Raw genomic sequence first — 24,083 nt, 5'->3', positions numbered from 1 at the left:
TGAGAAAAATAAAAATATTTTGAAAGAATCCTCAACTTGGGCCAGGGATATTTTCTTTTTGTAATTTTGTTTCCCACTTTGTGGTAAGACCCTATCCTTGTGTTTTACTGTTGTGTTGTTAGCATGTGGCTAGCATTGAACTTTGAAGCTGGCAAGCACAAAGGAGTTCTGCTTCTTGGGATTCACAAATCCCAGTGAAGCAACATATTCAAGCACTCTTTTTAAGGGGTTCTTGATATTTCAGGCAAGCTTGGGAGATGGGGTACATGTCCAACAGAGCAGGAAGTGAAAGCTTGATGGCTGGTGACACCAGGCGCTAGCTTACAGGAGGAATTCTCCATTATAGATGCAGACCAAAAATTTGCCAATGAACAGTGAACAGTGGGGGCAGAACTTGCAGCAGCTACTTTCTTCCCCTGCTCCAAATCATCACAGAAGCTACATAAACATTTACATTAAATTGATAATTATATCACATGCATCTCCTGAATCAGAGTGAAATCACTGGCAGAAGTAATTCAGTCTCTCTATGGCACTAAAGATGGAGACTCTCTGTCTCATGCTGTATTTGGCTGCTACCTAGAGTTTAGAAGAAAATTCTGAGTCAGCAGGGAAGGCAGTTTATCGTAGTCAAAAACAAGAGAGGACTGACTGACAGAATGCTGGCCAAAGCTTGGAAGCAAAGTTGTCTCAACTAAATCTTCTTTCTCCTTCCTTGTCTTTCAACAAATAATGGCAAGATCAGAAAGAGACCACAGACCTCAAATGAGCTATATAGGCTGAACTTGCACATTTGCATTACAGAATTATCTTTTTAAAAAGCCTAATCAGCTTAGTTGCTCAAACAACAAAAATGGTAGTTTTCTGCAAAAATAACCCTCAACAAAACCCTTGCTTTGACATCTAAATGTGGGTAAGCTCACAAAGTGAGGAAGAAGTCAAACTACAAGCAGGTAAAAACAGATCACCTGTGTTTACCACTGACTCAATCACTGGAGTATGATCATTTGCGATTCCCAAACATGGTGTCCATAACTATGCTCTTTGAAATATTTGATGCACTATGTATGCCCCAGATGAACAGAGAGAACTTCAGCTCCATTTGAGTAGAAAGGTTTGAACCTGCAGTTTCCCAATATTCAGAAGAGTGCCTTAATCACTGTTATTCCCGAGAGGCACACACTCCTGCCCTCCTTTTATAAGCAAGACCATTCTGCAGCTTGGAATACAAGAGTCAGAGCCAGAAAGAGAGAAGTGGAAGAATGACTCCATTCACTCGCAGTTAGACCATTTACTTGGAGAAGAAGAGCATATGAGCCTGTGCGTCACAGGGGTGGTGTTTTTGGTTTTGTTTTTTTTTTTTTTTTTTTTTTGTGTGTCAGTATTTGTCTAATGAAAAACATATAAAAAGTCCAGAAGCAGACACCAGAATAGCACCCTTGCCAAAGAAGTGCTCTAAGTTAGTGATATTATGACTCTCTACCCTGGGCCCACACTATGGAAAGGAAATAGAGGATAACAAAGAAAAATAGTTAATTCATCAGTTTCTGCCAAACAAAATACAATGCTCTGAACCAATACTTGCCCCCTTTTAAATCTGCAACGCACCCGTCATTCTCCAACTCCAATGTTTAGCACAGCCTATTAACAGGACTACTGAGAAGCTAGGTGTATATTCTGCTTCTGTTAATCTTCGGTGTTCAGAAACTACTCTTCCACTGGCTCAAACTGTGTTGTAAATTCTGCCACCACCGAAAAATAATTTGATTACCAGATGCCATATAATTTTATGTAGTTACAGTGATCTTTGAGCAACACACCACTACATACTACTTCACTCTGGTGGGATGTTTCAGGAATCTAACATAAGAAAGCAGCACAGTTAAGTAGCATAACGTACTGCAATTAACTGCATGGCTACATGCATAATAGGAAAGAGATCCAGGTAGGACTGAGCAAAGAGGAGATCAGAAATTACTCCTCTGGAGTTTGAGACCCACAGAAAGACACATCAATGACTTTTTCAAGCTTTATTCTATGCAGTCCTACTCCCCACACTCTGATGCTGCTGAAGATGCCTAAGTGAGTCTGCGCTTGCTGTTAAGCAAGAGTTCAAGCCCGACAATTATCAAAATCTCAGGCTCTAATATTACAAAGCATTTAAAGAATATTATCACACATCTTGTACAATGCCACGTCTACTTTTAAAAGTTCAAAGAAAGAAAGAAAGAAATCTTTTCCTCCCTTGAAGAGGAAACTGGTATGTATACAGCTGCTTTTTCTACCTTTAACCAGGGATGGTTCAATGCTTCATATACTGTTATCCTTTCTGCTGGATCCAGCATAAGCATGCGGCGTACCAGATCTTTGGCACTTTCAGAAATATGGCTCCATTGCCTAGGATTCATCTGATTACAAGCAAGAAAAAAGAAATTAAATTAGTAATAAGAATATAGACAAGAACCTACTTTTTATGTAAAGTAATTGCAGAGATTTAACTGTGGTTGGTATTTGTAAACATTTTATCATAATAAATGTGGAAGGGAGTTTCTAAGTTTTTTAATAACTTACAAAATTGTACATTAGTTGCTATTGAAATGGCATAAAAAACTAAAAACAGTGAGCACTGTACCACATAAAAGCTGACATATCCTTAGTATTATGTTATAATAACAGCATAATTTTCTTCCTTTTACTCTCTATTTTGTTCACATAAAAGTGACCCTTCACTAGAAAAAGAAAAAATACTTAGGTTTTGTCTGACAGTTAACTACGCATATGATAAATGTAGGAATTAAATCTACTGAAATCAATATAAGGAACAGCATGACAGTCTGTCTGTATCAACCCGCAATCTCATGCCAGTGATGCTGAGTAAGAAGGGAGTCAGCTAATGCCTGTTGTGAACTACTCTGGTCCTGTCCCACAGGTAGCATGGACAATGGCTCTTCCCAATAAATTCCTTTCAACTTTACAACAGTTAAGCATCTTCAGCCACTCAGGTAGGAAAGCACACTGACATGTGATCATCAATACAAGCAATTGGAACACTTTTTAGAGCAGAACTGATTTAGAATATATTTTCATCTTGTGCACATGCAGGTTTGTGTCCAACTGGTCAAAATGATGGAGACCCAATAAATCCATACTAAAGTAAGAAAATTCTTTCTGTGATAAAGGATTCTATCCTTAAGCTATTTCTAGCATTTCTTAAATTTATGAAGAACTTAAGTTTTATTTAGATAGCATACTGCTAATTTTACAAAGTACGAAATGAAAATTCAAAATCTGTTCATTTAAAGAGGCCTATTTTATTTAAAATCAGTCTTTAGAAAAAATAATCTCTTTAAATTGGAGCACTCAGGAACATTATCTGGCTATGAAATGCACTTTTACAGTTGTGATTTGTAATTTCTTTTTCGGCTCTAATGAAACGAAGGTAATTTCAAATTTGCAGCAAGATTGTTTTGAAATCCTTATACTATTTTCACTGAATAGACATATTATTGTGGATACAGGAACAGAAAAGGAACTGAGAAGACACAATGTGCTGGCCGTGACTTTTTTTTAAACGAAGAAAAGTTAACTTGTACGCTTCCAGAAGATTTTAGCTGCTTAAGAGATTCCATAAAGAAATCTTCCATAAAGTGAAACTGGAATGTCTACCAGTCTATGCAATCCCAAAACTAGTGCCATGAAGAAATTCTGCTGTTTCTAGAATACAAAATTTAAAGAATGAAAAATGTGCTCCTGACCAAGTGCAGTACCACTGCTGTCACATTTTAGCAGACTACTGTTAAATTCATATGATAAAATACTTCCTAAACCATATTACAGACTATTGGACAGCTTTAGGAGTTTCCACTCTTAATCTGCTAATACACAGCTCATGTATGACCTTGGCTGCAAAGCAGAGCAAAACTGATCTTAGACAAAACCACAAAAATAGTGAAGTCAAAGCTTTAAATTTGTCTCCATAATGGCTCTAGGATGCTTATGTTGTGAAACGCGCTTATCTTGCACGCACACCGATTTGCTTTCAGTTCCAAGTGGCTCCTTTTGAATCATCAGCTGCACTTTACTATACACTGTACTAAAAAGAAAAATGCATAACTATGTTTTTATAGTAGCATGCATTTTGTTTTAAATCATGGCAATATGATGACCAGCCTTTATGAGAGTTATTTTATTTGATTAAAAAATTTAAATGATCTATAAAACTAAGGTAACATACAGTATGTTCTACTTTACAGCTAAACCTCATGTAATCCTACCAAGCGCCACGTAGAATTAGGGGCTAGTTTTGCACCCATTTATTATTTCATCTGAGTAAATATTTCTGTATTCTAATTCCTAACATTGATACAAAACACAGCAGGAACAAGATAGACTGGAGAGAGAAAATCATCTCTCTTCCTGTGCAACACAGACAAGATTTCTATAAGCTTCAAATTTAAATCAGGTTAAGTACAAATATCACCTTCCAGAAATTTTACCATCAGAGCTCATCTCACTGGAAAGGGATTCAGGTATACTGTCATTTACCTTGTATTTTCCTTTAATAATGCCTTCAAATAATCTTTCCTTGGTTCCATAAAAAGGCAAACAACCACTTAGCAGGATAAAAAGGATCACGCCACAACCCCAAACATCTACGGGCTTCCCATAAGGTTCCCTTTTTACCACTTCTGGGGCCATAAAATGAGGTGTTCCTACACGTCCTAAATAGAAATAAAAACAAAACTGAGTCAAAGTGATGTGTGTCAAACATGGAAATGAAGAATATCACTGCATTAAACGAAAACAGTTTTAATAAGTTTTGTTCATGGGTTAAACTTTTAACACACTTCTTTTTTACTTAAGTTTAGTATTTATTAAATATATCCAGTGAGACAAATCAGTAGTTTGTCTTTTGCTTTAATTAACCTTTTTAAATTGAGGAATATTGTATCCTACCCTGCAGACTGTGAAACAAGACTTATATAAGAGCACTAAGATTCTTCAGTGAAACATGCCATATAGAAGTAAAAATATCAATTTGGACAACCTTTGAAACAGGAACTATTTATCTAGAGAGCATGTACAAAGATATTGTAGTCTCCACAGCTTACTTGAAAAAGCTGCCTCTAATTGGCAAGAGCATAGTTTGGTCTGGTGCTCTGCCCAAACCTTAGCTAGTCTACTGAAACTGCCCAACAAGAATGCAAAACAGTAGCAAATGTATTGCTCATTTATTTGAAGTAGGCAATATCTTACCGCAGATAAAAAGATAATGCTAATTTGTTTCACAGAGTGCTTTCAATGAGTGCCACACAGTAATGGTTCTGGGACAGTATTGATTTTGGATTGGTAATGAATATACACCCGCGGAAACAAAACATATTTAGTACCAAGTAATCTTTTGAGTGGATAAACTATTAGAATGACTTCATTCAATTTCTATGTAACACATTAAACCAAATAAAAGCAACAAACATTTTATGTCTCCCTATAAATGTTTCCCACTGTAAAGAGGTTTGTTTCCACTGCAAAGGGTTTGCAAGAATTAAGCTTTGAATGCTCAAGGCACCACTGACACTTAAATATAAATAAATATAGTCTTTGGACTACTGTGGTTCCATCAAGTACCAACAGAAGAAAAAACCCCAGAACTGTACCAAACTGTTACCACTTGTACCATCTTCATAAATTATTTTTGCTCACTGATACTACAGGGGACTTCAGAGGCTCCATTTGAGGCTTGCAGCACCTTTGTGCCGTCTAGGAGAGTTTACAATGCAGCCTAGAGAATCCGAGGTGTTTGCACAGCACGTATGTAATTCAGTCTGGTCTTGTGAAGAGACACTTGCTTAGACCAGCCTATCCTGTACACCATTTGAATATGAGTTAGCTAAGTCACGGCACTGGTAAAAAAACACCCAGGAAACTATCTGGCAGTAGCTTACTCAGTAAAGACCATCCTTCGTTTATACCACCTAATACAGGAATATGATCTAACTATGCTTTGTTAACTAGTCCCCACTCACTCCTTTTTGCATCTACAAGGATTAAAAAATTGAAAGAAAGATGGTTGCTTTTTCACCATACTATTCTTAAGAAGAAACAACATTGTCAAACTTCTTAACCTGGCTTTGTGTTAAACCTTTTCATTTCCAGTTGATGAGGCAATCCCTCTGCCACATAAATGTTAGGAATCTGCCTGTGACAAATGAAAGTTACCTCACCACTAAGCTAGGTCAGCATCTTAAAAAGCCCATGCAGTCTAGGCTGTCGTGATAGCAAAGGGGCAGTTCCTTCCCAGGCTAAAAAAGAGCAAAACAGCAAGATGCTGCAAGTCCTGTTCATCCCTCATATCACTGGGGCAAGAAGAAAGAGTAAACTCTGGACAGAGAAAGACAGAGATGGACATGGGGTAAGATTACTAATTCTTGTTGGTTATAGACAATTTATAGGCTTATGACATATCTTTCAGCTTAACTGATAAACCTCAAAACCAAATCTTCAAGCTCACAAATATGAGGGGAAGAATTATCTCCTTAGATGACCCAAAGCTTCTCTCTTTTAGGTGCCTGGTGACAGGGAAGGGGAGGAAAACGGAAAGTATATCTATCCAGTATACACAAGTTGCTGAGAACTCTGGGTTTTTTTCCCTTTCTTTTTTTTCCATCTGCCTACAAATCTCTATCTATAAGGGTTTTCCTAACTTTTCCCCACCTAAGATGCCATCACCCGCAACAGCAGAAGCACCAACATTTCCAGCTCTGTATCAGGCTATGCAAGTACATAAGCAGCAACACCTGCCTGTTCAAACAGTATTTGTATATCACTTAGACTGTTCATGTGACATTAGTGGTATGCATACCACAGTCTGGAAATCTTTAGTACAGAAGACATTGTGCAAGACCGCAGAGCAGCCTGGCTTACCCAAGTCTTGTTTATCTCAGTGGTAAACTTCCTGGCATTTCGGTGCAGAGGTACCCATTTGCAATTTTGGAGCAGGTGTAACCTTTCTTACACATTGAAAAAAACATTTGTGGTAATAAAGCTCGTTCAAATCTTTTTTTATCAATATGAATGGAAAATCATATATACTCTGAAGATTCTGCCTTCCTACTAGGCTTTCTAATTGCTGTTATGAAATCTGGGAAGCCTAGAGAAAAGTGATTATTCAAAAGAAAAACAGCAGAAACCACTAGAAGACAAGATATCACAAGTACAAACAAAGCTATTTAAAAGAGGCATTAAACTTCAGGGAGATACACAGTTGTCTCGATCAAGTAGTTAATGAAACTAAGAATCCTATGTATCAAATGATACCTAAGTTGATTTAATGTGTATTTCCCATAATTACGTGCCACTCCTCTCTGCTCAGGTCCTTCTTTGTGTTTTAAGTAAACAATTGCAGAGATGAACATGGTAAAAAAACGACTACGTGCTGTGACAAGTAGACCAAAATGTTTGGGTTCTGGTTTTGTTTTTTTTTTTTTTTTTTTTTTTTGCCACTGCATTTCAGTCTGCTGGGCATTTGCAGTACAGTGAAGGCTGACCTGTAAAACACCTTGTTCTGAGGAAAAAGATTTCCTTTCCCCCTCCACCTCGCTTCCTGACCACAGGGCACGGAAATACAAAAATACTTACAAAAATACTGAATATTAACAAGTAGCAAACATTCAGCGGTGTGCTTACCAAAACTGCAGGCAGAACATAATATGAGAGCACTTCTTATGCAGTAGCCATCCACTGCCAGCACTCTATTCATTATCAAAGACTTTCATCATATAATTTTTTTCCATATACACATTTTTTTCTAACAGAACAAGCTTCTTGAGGTTTATTTCCTACTTTCTATGTGACAATAGACAAATTATAGCCTCTTGATACTTCAAGGTTCCTATTTTGTTTTATCTGGTGACCTCACATCAGAATGTGAGGCTGCTTGGTTACTTAGTACTCAAGTGCTCTTACAGACAAACCAACAGACTCAGAAGTTACGGTTAAAGACCACTGTCCCTCTCTGATCATCCCAAATTTTCTTTCTCCTCCCTTGGAAGTTAAAGAGCTTAGATCACAGGTGGAAGAACTGGATCTTTGTTCAAAACCAGTACACCATAAAAATCCACTTCAGTGAACTGCTTGATGTTGAGCAGAAGGAATAGACTAGTTCAGTAATAGGCAACACTCTACACAGCTGTTTAAGACCCCAAAAGACTGCTGCTATAAACTAGATGAAAAATGAATGCTAGTTAATAGCATGCTGAAAAAATCAGTACTACTGGATCTTAATACTCACTTTTAAATTTAAAATGAGAACTCCATAAATACAAATGAAATGAGAAAGAAGGCTAGGCTAACTTAATCAAATCCTGCCATTTACCACTGCTAGATTATAATTAGTGAAAATAATAACAGAATGATTTGGTTTCGTAACCTTTTCAGTGTAGATTACAAGATCCTGGGCGGCAGTGGTGGAAATCACAATTTCATCTCCATGAAAAAGCAAACCCAGAACAAACAGAAACGTAATTGGTTAAGACTGAACTGTCCAGTTAAACAGGATAAAAAAATTGCATATATATGTGTATGTATGTATTAGAAACTTAAAAAGGCTAAAGTCATTTCTGGGGCAGCTGTCATCCTCGTGACAACTAACCACTTCACTGGGTTCATCAAAGGAGCAAATGATGATTTCGAGGTTATTCTAAAAACTGACCTGAGCAAGAACTGCTGAGCTGCACTTCTGAGCTGCACTTAGCCCAGCAAAATGAATGGAGTGCACACATGAACTTACATAGACAGGGATTTTTCCTATGTTGCAACTACAAGAACTGTAAGGTGAATATCAGTAATAGAGTCATTTTAGAGTAATCAGTAACTCATATAAGAATGCTCATGGATCTATTCGAATGACTATTGATGAAAAGTAACATCATTTTATTCAAACGCATATTGCATGCATGCATACACACATGATTTTTAGTTCTATCTACATGTGAGAAGAAACCATATGGAAGACTGGAATCAATTTTCTGTCTATGTGCTTCTAGGTTGTTCTTATCTGTTCTAGAGTAGCATTAACTGAAAATCATCACTATATGAAGACTCAGCTGTGGTATGTTTCGATGTGATGCTTGCCTCCACCCAATTCACTGTAAATAAATGCCTATATCAGAGTGTTTGCTGACTTAGGAACCACTCAATGCCTGAAATAGGTACAGACATTAGACATCTTATTTCTAGAGGTAAGCTTTCTTATCAGAAGTTTTGAGGCATGTTGGTAGTCTGGAAATTTATAAAATTGCTAATTTTGCTGATTTTTCCTGTGGATAAACAGAGTGCTTCAGTCTTCAGGTGCTGTCAATCTGCTATCATTCACAAGCACTAAAGAGAAATTTTGACTTACCTTTGATAATTTAGTTTCTATGACTCTTTCCATATTATTCCAGACAATAGGGCTATGCTTTCCACAAGAAGAGTATATACAGAGACCCAATCAGATTTTGTCATCCCTAAGGCAGGGGACTGATGACCAAGATACCAGAAGGAGAGTCTTTCAACAGCAGTAGTATCTGAACGATGTATAAGGAAACAACTGGAACAAATAATTTTTAGGAAAAAAATGTGAGGTACTAATAAACATCATCATCTGACCTCTCACAATAGTGTAATAAGAAATATGTTCATAAATTAAGGAGTTTCTAAAAGAGTGGGATATCCAGAATAATGTGGAAGGAATCAAAGAATCACACACAACAGATCAGATAGGTCAATACTTTACTACTTTTAATTCCTTTCCACATTACTCCAGACAATAGAGATGTTTAAAGCAGGTGTACAGAGAAGATGAATAGATTAAAAAAAAAAAGGGGCAATTCAGCTTCAGCACAGAAGATTGTCTGAAGAAAATATATTTTAAAAGATGCATCAGCAGACAACTGGAAAATTGGATATTAGTGTCCAGAAAATGAACAAAGATCCAATGTTAACCAGACAAATTATAATAATTGATTCAATGGCCTTTTCAGCCATAAAACTATGATGGAGGAAGTAAACCTAAACTGACTTTTAAACACATTAGTGTCCTGTAAGCACTCTCAAATTGACCCAAATGTGAAATGGAATTTCTGAGAGACTGTAAACTACAGTTGTATCTTTCAAATAAAACAAAGTCTATCAGGGGTAAATTTTTGAAGAGGCTCACATTTTTTGATTTTTTCAGGAAAAAAAAATTGAAATAGTGCTCTTGCTTTGCAGAGGAAAGAAACACTACTATTTAAGTGAAAGAAGAATACTAGTGTAGGACCGCAGCTTACAAACATTGACTTCTCCTTGGAAAACAAAAGGAAGACTTGCTATACCTTTCAGACACTGATGATGAAAAGGAAAAAAGGTCTATGCAGTGTAAAAAAACATTTCAAAGATATGATTTTTAAACTGGGGTTTATAAAACGACCAAGAAGATCCAGTTTGGTGAAACACTGGAACAGGTTGCCCAGAGAGGTGGCAGATGCCCCATCCCTGGAAACAGTCAAGGTCAGGTTGGATGGGGCTCTGAGCAACCTGGTCTAGTTGAAGATGTCCCTGCTCATTGCAGGGTGGTTGGGCAAGATGACCTTTAAAGGACCCTTCCAACCCAAACTATTCTATGATTCTATGATCATTTTTATATTGATGGGAACAAAATAAAAATAAGGAACTTCAAAGATTCTCCCCCCGCCCCCAATTCCATAGTCTTATTTGCAGGGAGATTTATGGTAATGCCTGCCTTTGCTATTTTTGCAGTAAGTCTGAAAAGCTAGCTGATGAAGAATCAGCAACACTTGATATTTATGCGCTGTACTTCTATTAAGTATAAGATGTTTTCCAGTAAGATGATGGTGGTTTTGTTAGCATACCTGAAGATACTATAGGATTTTGAAGCAACTTAGGGGAGCTAACTAATAATACATAAAAATCAATACTGGACTGGATTAGCATCATGGAACCTGTGACATTTTGCTGCTAAATGAAAAAGTGAAATGCAGTTAACTATCCATGGATAAGACTTGACAGTTAGTATAGAACCTCATACCATCTAGGTCTATACAGTTATGTTATTTTGCACTAGTTGAAACCAGGAGAAAATAAGTAGATTACACGGAGGAAATAGCACTTGTGGACTCAATGGCTTTTGGTCCTTCAGACTTTTATACCATATACTAGCTAAAAATTCCAAGATTTAGCATGCAAGATATTTGATATCTGATAAATCTGATATCACATTTATTTAAGAAAATATTGTGACAATTCATACTACATTCTGAAAGAAAAATTGTCCAAGGAAGAAGACAGAGATCATAATGTGAGATTGCTCTATTAAATCACTGACTTCCCAGAGGTTCCGCTACTCCAGCTGCATAATAACCATGCAAACATGGACTGTTTTCCTGTCTACATCCTGTTCCATAAAAGAGTACACTTTTAACTTATGGTGATCTGTAACTATTGTGTATACTGTCAGAATTCCATCTTAGAGTACCTACTTCAATGCTTCAAATGAATACACTTAGCAAAATTTTCCACTTCTGATCATAAGAACTGCAAGAACAAACCTTCACAGATTGGTAGCTCATGAAAAAAATTTCCTGTAACTCAGAAGATGACACTTGCTTCTTATTCATTGTATTGCAGCTTACGGGCAAACATAGTGGAACAAAAAGTATTTCCTTACACTTTCCCTCCTCGTCTTAAGAAAAATGAGTTATGGCTATGTCCTTTTTTTGGTACTTACTTAACAATAATTAAACTTCCTTAAAAATAAACTCCACTGGGTTGTTAACTGATAAAATAGTCATGTTCCTAAAATCTATTCCACAGACATTTTAATATATGACATCTAGTATCATGTCATAGCTTGTTATCATGAGCTCCCTTACACTTCTGTTAAATAACCCTCTACCTGCTCGAAAGAACACTAGTTATAATCCCTATAAACAACACAAGTCTACCTTTGGACTTACACCAAAAGACTGGGACTGGTCTACTTTCAATACCTGGGACTTAGTTTAACTTTATTACAAAAATCCCCTTTCCCTCCAAAACCAATTTATGCACACTGGGAAAAAGATGTCTTTTGTTAAGTTAAAAAAATTCCACAGTTCCAAACAAAGCAAAAGCTGTACCCTAGAAGGCAGACTTCGAAGACATTGAGGGAGAAAATTCCCTTCTATTTGTGTTCTCCTGGGCTATACACAATCTGGGCTTGTCAGGCACAGGTGTGTCAATGTAAAAAGGTAAGCAAAATGGCACAAATGCAAATGCATGAAAGCAAGAAAAAAATTTTAGAATATTGGTAACCCTGAATGTTTTAGATATAGCAACTCCTACTTTAGGAGAATAATACTATCATGAAAGAGAGTGACCATCATAGATACTGAAGAACTTTTGCATAACGATAGGGTTTTTATGCAAGATTAAGGGAAGAGTCCTTATCAGTTGAATACTAAAGTTACATTACTTTCAATGCTGACACGCTTTTTCTAAAGGAAAGCTGTCCTTTTCTCGTTTAAAAGAGAAACTACTCCAAGGAACATAAAATAATGAAACATAAAAGATTTCTGTTCTTGAATACCAGGGTCCTCTACATAGGGATTTACACTAGTAATTGAGTACATTCTGCTAGGGTATCATGGTAATACACATTATCTACATACAGAAAGATTAACAAGTATTGCATTTTCTGCAAATATAAGGCAGTGTGTTTTCAGTATAGTAAAAATTTTAAGGTGCACAGAAGGTTTTATGGTCAGTAAGAGAACCTTAATGCCATAATAGCTTTTATTTAATAGAGAATTTCTTTTTTGATCTGTTAACCACCAAATACAGGAATTGCCATGCTGAAAGTGAAATAATTGACTATGTTAAGCTGAATCAATGTTTTTCACTAAAAATTAGAAAAAGAATGTGAAAGTGAACAGGTTGGTTATTATACTGCTCAAACTTCTCTATAAGGAGAGTTTCTATTTCATTTAGGAGACAACTGAGAAATAAGTAGTGCTTGTAATTTTTTTTAATTATTATTATTATTATTACAAACCAAAACTTATCCATAGGGCATATGGATAACTTAAAAAAATATGTAGATAAACAATTTTTTACAAGAAATGTATAGCCCAGTTCAAACAGATAGTATTGTTAACTTTCACACAACGCATTCGGGGTGATACTGTAAAGTTGAAGAAATAAAATCTTGCAAGTGCTGTGTAGGGGACTGTCTAGTAATATGCCTTCAGGTAGGACTCAGGAAGGGAAAAGAGTTGCCAGGTAACAGACGTAGTTTGTGGTATAAAAAATGGAACAGAAGATGAGAAGAAAGGAGAAAGCTTGAGAGAAGTAGTAGAACTGAGACCTTCTATGGTATATAAATGAAGTGGAATTACTCTGGCTATCCCTGAAAGCAAGAGGAATTTGAAGCTGGAAGTAACAAGTGTTAATGAAAAGGCTACAAATTGGAAATTACAGTTGAGAGAGAGGAAAAAAAATATGAAGGCACACTGACATGGCAGAAGTTGAGATGGATGATGAGGCAAAAGATACAGATACAGAGAAATATTATATTGATGAGGCTTAAGAAAGAAGCTTCTATAAGTACTTCAAACAGAAGCAGAAAGGAATGAAAACTTTTTTATATAGAAAAGGAAAGACCAGACCAGCACTGATAACTGCATGGAGGTAAGCAGATGAATGATGAGTGGGATCGCAGAACAGTGAATGGTTACAGGAAAGGAAGGACAAGACAAATTTGCAGAAAAATGCAGGATTTTTCTTCCAAGTTGAACTTGAGGTTTCTTGCGAGACAGCTAGTAGACTGAAAGAAGCTACACTGTATCTGACTACCTCCAGAAGAGTAGCTGAAACAGAAGAAATGGATAAAGTTGCTCAGTGAGAATATAAAGAAAAAAATGAGAGAATCATAAACAAAAGTGTAGGAACTATCACTAATAAAAGTGGCTGAAGTACAGAAAATTTAAGAGAAACAGGAAAAGTAAAGAAAGGAGGGACCTTTTATTAAGGAAACAACAATAGCTTAACTGAATGGGTATTTTCTTTGAGAAGATGTATCTAGCTCTCTAGGTAGTAAGACACTTGGATATTTCCAGGGTATTAGTGGTATCTGGAAGAGAATGGTAGCTGTTGGTATGCTTATATTGGATTTATTTTTAATTTTAAAGAGCATATAGAAGCCAAATTAATGCTTTAAGTAATTGGATTAGGAAATCTGAGTTTTTGAAGAAGCATGGTACTGAGAGGAAGTTATTGGTTTTGAGGAAGAACAATTTAAATCAACAAAATCTTTTGTTGTGGTCTCCTACTCTGTCAATGAAAGCATCAGAAAACTGATTGGGTCTTCATCTGTGCAGGCTGATTAAAGCATAACCCTATTGTCTGGAACAATATGGAAGGCAGCTAGAGGAAATAAAATCCACATAAAACAAAACACACTTAGTCAAAAAATATACATATGTATCAAGATATTGACGTCTTACGCAATAATTACAATGAAATATTAAAACACAGAAAAGAGTCACATGTGAAAACTAGTAAGATTTTGCTATTAAACGGCATAGCATTCTGACAGAAATTGCAGAAGAAACATAGGGGAGAATTGAAGATGCTGTAGTAAGTCCTTACTCCATTGCTTTGACATACATTTCAATTCTCATAGCATCTTTATTTGATTTGCTTTGTCAAGCATGAAAGAATTATGCCAAAGATTGTACTAAAATGGAAAATTCTTTGCTTTTTTTCCATTTTGATCAAACCAGTGTAAGCTCCTGTTGAGTAACACTCAGAGGAATTTAATACTCAGTATATGTACGCACAAAAATATTACATTCTACTAGCAATTTAGCTTAACTGTGTGCATTTATAACACTAACAAAGTCTTCAGTGAAAGATTATTTTTGAGCTCTTGTTTTGAAGGCCAGGCTGTGTTGGAAGAACAGAATTCTGCAGTACAACATGCACAATATTGTATAACTTTGAAGGAAAATTTCTTACCTCCAGCAACTAGCCCAGACTCTCCTAACTGAATTGCTACCCCGAAGCCACCAAGCTTTACTGGGGCTGAATTCTCTTTTGAGGCAAGCAGTACACAGTGTGGCTGAAAAGACAAAAACACAGACGAATTATTATATTGTTTGAGAAATACAATTTGCATTTTAGACCTTATTTTCATAAATTTCCAAACAGAAGCTAGAATTTTTGGTTTTTTTTTGAAATAATTTCTTAATTTCAGATACTTTTTTCCTGGCATGGACTTCGTTTTCTTCATTGGCTCCCCTTTCCATTGTCCCAGGCAAAGCAAAATCCTTTTGGGACAGAACAGAACTTTCAAGGAACACAAAATGAAATCATAATAAAATGGAGATAAAAATTAACGCTTATAATTTTTTACCTGGTACTACTTTTTCTTTTTACCTTTCACCCTTAAGCCTTACACTGTTTCAGTTCTCCAGCAGAAACATCCTGCCTATGATACACTTGTTGGATCTTACCACAGAATCAATCAGGTTGGAAGAGACCTCTGGGATCATCGAGTCGAACCATTGCCCTGACACCACCATATCCCTCACACAGAGAACATTAAACACTATTTTGAGCCTTAATCACAGAATTCACTGATCACCTTCCAAATCCAAAAAAGAAAAAAGAACATCCCTGCGATGTTTCTAATAAATATTCCAGTGAGGGGGAAAATTGTTTAGGTTTCTAAACTGGATTCCAGGCACAGTCATTCATACCTCTGATTTTCCAGTCTTTCCACTAGTAAGAGTGAGGTGTAATGTACAAAAACAGAGTAACATTATACAACAGTTTGGATGGATACTGGTGTAGGAGGAAGCAACATATAGACAAAATCTATTAGAACACAATTCAGTATTTAATACATGTAGCCAAACTACTGCATTTAATATAGAATGACTTCCTGCATTTACTCAAAGCCTCCCTTTGCTGTCAACCATATTATTTAAAAGCAAGAACGTCAAATTTGTATAATGCTTCTTGAGAATATGTAACTGCTTAAATTAGGAACACAAAACAGTGCAAAGAAGCTACAACAAGCTCAGTCTGAATACCCGTAAAGCCATCATCTGTAACCACACGTTTTCTTTTAGAAAAGTTTCAGTTTTATGAGAACAAGCTTCAAGTAAGAATGTGTAGCCTGTTTATAAACCTAACTGAAATCTGCAGAATCCCATAAAAGTTTGATTCCTAAACAGATGTTATATTAAGAAAGTTAACATGGAAATTCTCATTTCAAATGGTAAGGAGAATACTAAGTCAAGACAATGTTCTTGAGATGATTATTAAATTTAGGCTACCTTATATCAGGACACCTACAATCCATTTTTAAATTTGCAATTTATAAATGTAATTTTCAATCTCTTACATCCTATTTAAAATAGTATTACCAGGTGGTATTATCTCTGAATATTGTATTTCACTTCTGCCTTATTGAAATCGTCAAGATGCACACTTTGGGGACTTTCACATTCTCTCATTACTGTCATTTTGAGTGAAAAAGATCAACCTCAAACTTCTAGCCCCAGGCAAGGAGGAAGGTAAATGGGAGAACTACACCAACATAAGCAAAATGTACCATTTCACTGTGGTGTTGATTTCTCTTTACCCTACATTTGAAAAAGTGATACTATTTCTATGACAGTATTAAAAAGAAGACAGGCTGTACCACCGTAATTGTCATCCAAAAAGGAAGCTACTGACACTGCTCACCAGAAACAAAGTTTCTGAGAAAAAAATCCAAATCTCCAAGTCAGAGTGAAACTCAGAGAAAACTTTATTATAGAACCTCTCCCAGCAAAGTCCAAATTAACAGCAAAATTGATCTTTTCAACAAACTGAGTTTTGTTAGTTAAAAATATCTTTAAAAAAAAACAGTTGCAACACTAGTTAAACTTCCTCTTGTTGCTAACTCCACTGTGTCAGCTGATTCTCACCACTTTCATAGAGAAGCTGGTGCTTTAGCTTTCTAATAAGAGGACTTGCATGTTACGCCTCCCTGTCTTCACCAGCGGTTCTGAAAATCAGCAGAAGTTCTTAATACATAAATGGTAAGTGGCTTCTTTTATACTTAAGCTATAGTAAAAGAAATTTCTATTAAAATTTCTCTTAACTGCAAAGGTACTGCTGACCTTCAAACCCTTTCTTAAATATACCTATGTTCAAGCATGCCTGCTTGCTTGCAGATGACAAAACTTATGATAGCAAAAAGTTATGTTCCCAATGCATCTGCAGTGTAATTGATTTTTCTCTCTCTCTCATTGACCTAAAAGTTGTCATGACTTATGCAAGTCATGATGTCAAGCATTCTTATAGAAAAGCAACATAAACAAGAAATTATAGTAGTAGATAGGTTTCAAGATGTATTTGAAAGCATCATGTTTTTTCATCAAATATTTAAAATTACCTCTTGCCTTGACAATATCAAATGGCAAATACGAAAACAGAAATATTTTTAAAACTGCTAACATAATGTACAAATGTAACACAATTGTAAGATCAGCCAATGTAGGATGTTAAAATATTTTAGACTGTCCTCTAAATAATTCAGATTCTCTATGTACGTTAGGTCTTACCACAAATTTTACCTAAAGTGCTGCCATTTTTACCACTGTAGCTGTATCACACATTTAAACATAAATTTGCATTTCTAAGACCTACCATGCAAATGAAAAACTGTTTTAAATTTATGCATATGGCAGTGTTTTGTTGTTTTCTCTTGTTACTGTTGTTGGACAACTAAGTTCAGAGTACCAAAACCAATTCTGAAGTTTTTGTGAGATTTGCCCCTGTAAAAAACCAATCTAAACAAATTTATTTATGGCACCTTTTATCGCCATGACATACAAATTGAGGACAAAAGTTGTATCATTACTAATCAGTCTTAACCATCTCTCTAAACAGCTCATTGTGATTCTGCTCTCCTAGCCACACACTTTTTTGGTTTTCCTTCTTCTGTCAAAGCTGACTTTTATCTTCCAGATTGTACCTTCCTGGTCAAAAATAAGCTTAGTGAAATTAAAAACTTTGAAATGAAAACAAGGAAAGCAATGAAAACAAGGAAGATGTGAAAACAATCTGTTACTGAATTAATGTGGTTTCCAGCTAATATTAGTTTCTTTGCATAATATTTATTTGTGAACAGTCAAGAAAAGGAAAAAATACTTAAATTTACATGAAGATACAAATTATTAAAAACAAGCTACTGTAATAGTACTGACTCACAGTGTTACTTATAACAGATTACATAGTCAAATAAATATTGAAAATTGCTTTTCTAATTGAAAACTAGTGACTTGGATGTGAGAGGTCCTGGGTACTTATTTAAATTAATACTGATGAGTTTAGAAACGTTTTGATATATTTCTATGTACTTTGTATGAACAGTGAAAATACTTCACTTAGCTGTTTACCTGTTTTTGCATCTCATCTTAATTAAAAAGTTTTCTGTCAGAAAGACTAGACTTAACATCAGAACTTAAAAAAATTATTTGTACTTATAGATAAAAAAAGATTAATGTCTAAAGTTTGCAGAAAAACATAATAATTGATTTTTAAACCACTACAAGACAGTAATAAAGATGTAGTTACAAAAATAGTTATTTTTGTGAGTACTCTATGCCATCTGTTCTTGCCCACTTCATGTGAAGAAAAACAGGGAACTGATTATTCTAGACTTAGATTGTATCATGATAGCCAGCTGAAAGTCCTTCTTCTGCTCAGCTACAGCAATACTTTGGTGCATTTACTTTTTAAGTTATTGCCTTTTATGTTTATATCACATAAGACTGTATGCAATAATGCAAGCAAACACGTGAAAATGATCCAATGGTGATTTAATATTTCACTTTGCATCCCTACAGAACAGCTAAAAATCCTCACAAATGATGGCTGCAGCTTCAGCTGATTCACTGACCATTCTTCCACACAAGGAAGTCTTCTGGAGTAACCAAACTAGCCCAGCCATAAATGCCTCGGAAATTCAAAACAATGCCAGTTGTCCCATAGATGACAACTCACTGTCACTTGCTTTGATAGTTTTTTACTCTATCATTTTTGTCATTGGATTGGGTGGAAATGTTATAGCCCTGTTTGCTTTCTTGTGCGTTCATCAGAAAAGGAATTCTATCCAAGTTTACTTGCTAAATGTAGCTGTTGCAGACCTTCTGCTGATCTTCTGTCTTCCCTTCCGAATACTCTATCATGTTACCAAAAACACCTGGATGTTTGGACTGATTTTATGCAAGATTGTAGGAACTCTATTTTATATGAACATGTATATTAGCATAGTACTGTTGGGACTAATTAGTCTAGATCGTTATATAAAAATAAAAAAGCCTGTGAAGCGTCCTAAAATGTTAACTACTACACGAAGTATACATATTTGTTGCATGGTGTGGGCAGTTGCACTAACAGGATTTATAACAGTAGTTGCACCTTCTTTCTTTAAGAGTGAGGACAGCAATTCTACTATGTGCTTTCATTACCGAAACAAACAGAATGCAAAGACAGAAGCAATTTTAAATTATATCACTGTAATAATTTTTTGGATAGTTTTTTTCCTTTTGATACTTTCATACGTTAAAATTGCCAAGAACCTTTTGAAAATTTCGAAGAAAAGAGCAAATTTTCCCAACGCAGGAAAATACACCCAGACAGCAAGGAATTCCTTCATTGTACTCGTTATTTTCACCATTTGTTTTGTTCCTTACCACATGTTCCGGTTTGTCTATATTACATCACAGTTACAAAATCCATCTTGTTATTGGAAGGAAATCATTCACAAATGCAATGAGGTCATGCTCATATTTTCATCTTTTAACAGCTGCTTAGACCCAGTTATGTATTTCCTAATGTCCACAAGTGTCCGTAAGACTGTATTCCAACTTATTTGCAGAAGACTCCATGGAGATTCAGGCCTAACTCTAGAAAGCACTTCAGAAATAAAACTTGGACAATATACACAAGAGCGATTATCTACTACCACTCCCCACTCAAGTTCATTAAAGAAGAAGTCTCTGATTTGATTGTTTAAATGAATGGGTACTGGCTTCTCTCTGTCACTCCAGGACATCCATTTAAGACGTACCAAATGCAATACTGTACAGCTACTAACCCTGCCTCTTTCTTCCTGTTAAAAAATGAGAAGTCTTACTTTTGTCTGTGAAAACGAGAAGTTCCTTTTCAGAAGTATTTTGCTCTTGTTTATCGAAGAAAATAAAATAGGAAGTTCTCGGACATCTTCTGCTGACCTAAACTAGAACACTAACTCTTTAATGAGATTTCCACAAAGTGCTTTGAACCTGTGTAAGGAATCTTGTATATAGGCATTAATACTACCAACTTGTGTATGTAAATAATAGATGAATTTTGCAAAAAGTAAATTGTGTCCTATTCAAAAGAGCTATATAAACCATTACAGATTTTATGTATTTCTGTTTTAATAGGTTTCAAAGAGATCAGCATTTTAACTACATTTATAGAAGTATTTTTTCCAAGAAAATATTTCAGAATTTAGCAACATATGTGGCTTAAAAACGAGGTAAAGAATATGACTGCCATTAATTCAGTTATACTTACAGAAGATACACTTTGTTTAATAAAACTGCAAAATTAAAATATTCAAGCCTCCTAAGCCCCTTACTGTATTTTCAACATTTTAATGAATGTCAGGGTTGAACACCTGAAGAAAACTGAGCAATGGTTTTGGAAAATTAGAAAGTAAAGAAGGAGAGATGGCATATGGGTGTTTTCAGTTACCTAAGATTTCCTGCAAACTGACAAATTTGGTGACTGCAGCTACACAAAGTAGTTCAAAAAGGAAAATAAACTCACAGAACCGAGCATACAGAGCAGAACAGAAAAATGAGCTCTCATGAACACCTGACACATCAGCTCTGACTTTTGCCCAGGCTCAGTCACTGGTCTACTTACAGATTCCCAAAGCCACACACTTCAGCTGCACACTTCTTCCTTGCCACACATCTCTTTTCACATGACTAAAATAATCTTGGTAATGGCTGATGCTATGTAAATAGTAATGTAACAACAATGTCCCACAGATACAACTACATTCTCAGACTAAAACCAAACAGGTTTACGTATTTAGGCACAAACGAAAATATCAAACTGTAACATTGTTTAAAAAAAAGGGGGCTGAAGGTGGGGATTGTTTGACCCAAAGATGAGTAAAGAGGCAGCTACACCAAGAACAACTTAAACGTCTGGCATGACAGGCCAGAAGGATGAACGAATTAGACAGTAGATGTTAGTCTACAATTACCTGAAGAGAGGTTGTGGTGGAGTGGGAGTCGGCCTCTTCTCCCAGGCAACTAGCAATAGGAGAAGAGGACATAGCCTCAAGCTTCGCCAGGGGAGGTTCAGGTTGGACATTAGGAAGCATTTCTTCACAGAAAGGGTCATTAGACATTGGAACGGGCTGCCCAGGGAGGTGGTGGGAGTCACCATCTCTGGATGTGTTTAAGAAAAGACTGGACATGGCACTTAGTGCCATGGTCTAGTTGACATGGTGGTGTCAGGGCAATGGTTGGACTCGGTGATCCCAGAGGTCTCTTCCAACCTGATTGATTCTGTGATTCTGTGATGTTAAGCTCCATAAAATAGTGGTTTGTTATTCTGAACACATACAAGCAATATTGCTCAAGTAAGCTGGTGTAAAGAAGTTGGTTTTAATATGACTACCAGTGACTTCTCTGATGGATCATGTGACTTTTTTTGTGCCAAATCTGTGTCAAAACTTGTGGATTTTTACTAATTCTGTACAATATTCTGTTTTTACAGAAGCTACTCATAAAACTCTTATTGAACAAAATAAACATAACACTTCACCTCTACAAGATATAAACTTGGTTTAATTTTTATGTGATTTTACTTCACAGAGTTTTGGTGAAACTGGATATAAACATGTTAAAAAATTACAATGACTAGCCAGTGTATTTTTTTTTTTTTTTAACAAAAAAGAGTGGGGTTTCTTAATCTTCAAGAAAGAGATTCCTACAAACATAATTTTCACAGAAGTATGATGGTAACTGCATTTCTTCTTAAACATTTCAGCATGCAATTACTTAAGATATTTGTACAATAGTTTCTAATTGCGTTATATTTTTCATGATCTTTTATCTGTCATCTTGTCTCCTATTATACGTACGCTGAAGCAAGAACTGTCTTGGCTCTGTATTTGTACAGTGCAAGGAACAGCATGTTCCTTTTCCTCTGCAATTCTCCTATGCAGTATAATTCTACATCATTACATCAACTCTGGTAAATCTAGTGAAGTTTATAAACCAGCATTTCACAAGATATGTACATTATCTCATCATTCTTTTTGACTGTATTTCTTCTACTGTGAGTAGCTGATTAATGATACTGATCATCAGGTTGAGGCCAGGGGGACAACAGGGGACATACATAGAAACGACACTGTGCGCCTTGAACAAAATTTGAATTCTAAAATTTTTTACAAGAAAGTATTCCATTTGAACCAGAATTTTCATTTACAAGGACTGTAATTCATAGATACTGCACAACTGCAAAAAGAGACTCAGATTTCTTCAGAAGATCAAGTAATAGTACAGACCTTCAATGCTACAAATGAAGTTGACTTTTAAAGCCAAAGGCAAATAGAAATGTGTTCCACAGGACCTTCTTAGTATTCTGGGCATGCTTTTGTAAATTACTAACATTTACTTGTTTACTGTAATATTATTTTGTAAGCAACTAAATACGCAAAAGGACAACAGGAAAATAGTCTTGCAGTACAAGATTCTGGTCCACCATGTGAATAGTATCACATGGGCTTTTTTGTTTTCAATAATTTTAACAGAGAAATTTAGTCAGTAGTTTCTTCAAGAGGAAAGCCTTAAACACCCATACCTGCTTGCATTGTTCAGATATGTTCTACATGACAGCCATTCTTTACAGATTGTAGGGAAGGAGCACCAAGGAAGCCATGCACAATATCAGCAGACAAGGTTTCAGAAAAAAATGTTTTAGAAGAAATGCTGAAGACTAGCACTTTCCCAGGACGACATGGTACACATTAAAATGTGTCAAAAGCATTTGAAAATACAGAATAATCTATTGCTTAAAGCAGCCTCTGTACACAAGCAGCAAATATGACCCAATTAAAGAGATTTCAGGAGCTACAGTCTGATGTTTGTATCAGGCAAATCCATAGCACCTATAAAGGCAAATAAAATTAGGCAAGCTTGGGTGTATAAGGTACCCTAGGGAAAAGTGAATAGATCCTTTTGAGGGAAGCCATGTACCAGAAAATCAATAACAGAGGAACTCTCTGGAAGACCTGAGAAGCACTGGGATAAAGGTGGTATGGTGTACTTGGACTTCAGCAAGGTCACTTACTACAGGCTTTAAGAAGCCCCAGGGTGTTAGATGGTAGTTATTCTTTTAGAACTGGTTAAAAATTGGAAAGAAAGCTGAAAAAATACATAGTCTTTTTTCTTTATTATATTCTCCAAGAATATGCAAATGGATACATTTACAAATATGTTGAACACTACAATCTGGAATGAGTGAGAGAAAAGAGATGACACGGTTTTCAAACAACACACAATTATTCAGGGTAGTCAAACCTAAAAAAAGTTCAAGATATAACTCTCTGCTCAACAGCAATAAAAGACCAAATAAACTGTTAAAATTAGGAGGAAAAAACCTGAGAAGTCATCATTGTGCTACTGTATAATTTAGATGATACAGATTCTATAATTTAGATGTACAAATTCTATACAGAATACATTAAATAATTCTTCAGCTCAGAAATGAAAATCTCAAAGGGAGCACAAGTCTATAACATCAGGTATGGCACAGAAGAGGGGAACAGGAGTAACTATATGCTTTTTGTCAGAGTGTGACATTAAGGTAGTAGCAGTTAGAACAAAAGAACAACCCCAAAAAGCAACCAGACACGTGAAAATACTTATGGATTTCCACAACTATGTAAATCAGTGCTTCAAGATGTTAAAGGCTGGCTCAGAAAGGGATCT

The 24,083-nt window shown here is 35.8% G+C and overlaps 2 protein-coding genes across 3 annotated transcripts in view; one reads left to right on the top strand and one right to left on the bottom strand.

Annotated features, from left to right (window-relative positions):
- CASK (calcium/calmodulin dependent serine protein kinase) overlaps positions 1-24,083 on the bottom strand; it is a 233,534-nt gene that overhangs the window by 83,986 nt on the left and 125,465 nt on the right. For both annotated transcript variants that reach the window (XM_068417554.1, XM_068417564.1), the window contains exons 6-8: positions 15,037-15,139; positions 4,546-4,721; positions 2,286-2,408 (exon numbers count right to left, since the gene is read on the bottom strand). In XM_068417554.1, the coding sequence (XP_068273655.1) occupies positions 2,286-2,408; positions 4,546-4,721; positions 15,037-15,139 (402 nt within the window). The remainder of the gene's footprint in view (positions 1-2,285; positions 2,409-4,545; positions 4,722-15,036; positions 15,140-24,083) is intronic.
- GPR34 (G protein-coupled receptor 34) lies at positions 17,041-20,087 on the top strand. Its single transcript, XM_068395225.1, has 2 exons — positions 17,041-17,111; positions 18,924-20,087. Exon 2 carries the CDS (start codon positions 18,945-18,947, stop codon positions 20,085-20,087), a length of 1,143 nt encoding a protein of 380 aa, XP_068251326.1. The 5' UTR covers positions 17,041-17,111; positions 18,924-18,944.

This window comes from Nyctibius grandis, chromosome 2 (assembly GCF_013368605.1).
Source record: "Nyctibius grandis isolate bNycGra1 chromosome 2, bNycGra1.pri, whole genome shotgun sequence".
Lineage (NCBI taxonomy): Eukaryota > Metazoa > Chordata > Aves > Nyctibiiformes > Nyctibiidae > Nyctibius > Nyctibius grandis.
This window is presented reverse-complemented; position numbering and strand designations above follow the sequence as displayed.

Excerpts from the sequence above, each read along its gene's own strand:
- GPR34 (XM_068395225.1), top strand. The coding sequence starts at position 18,945 with ATGATGGCTGCAGCTTCAGCTGATTCACTGACCATTCTTCCACACAAG.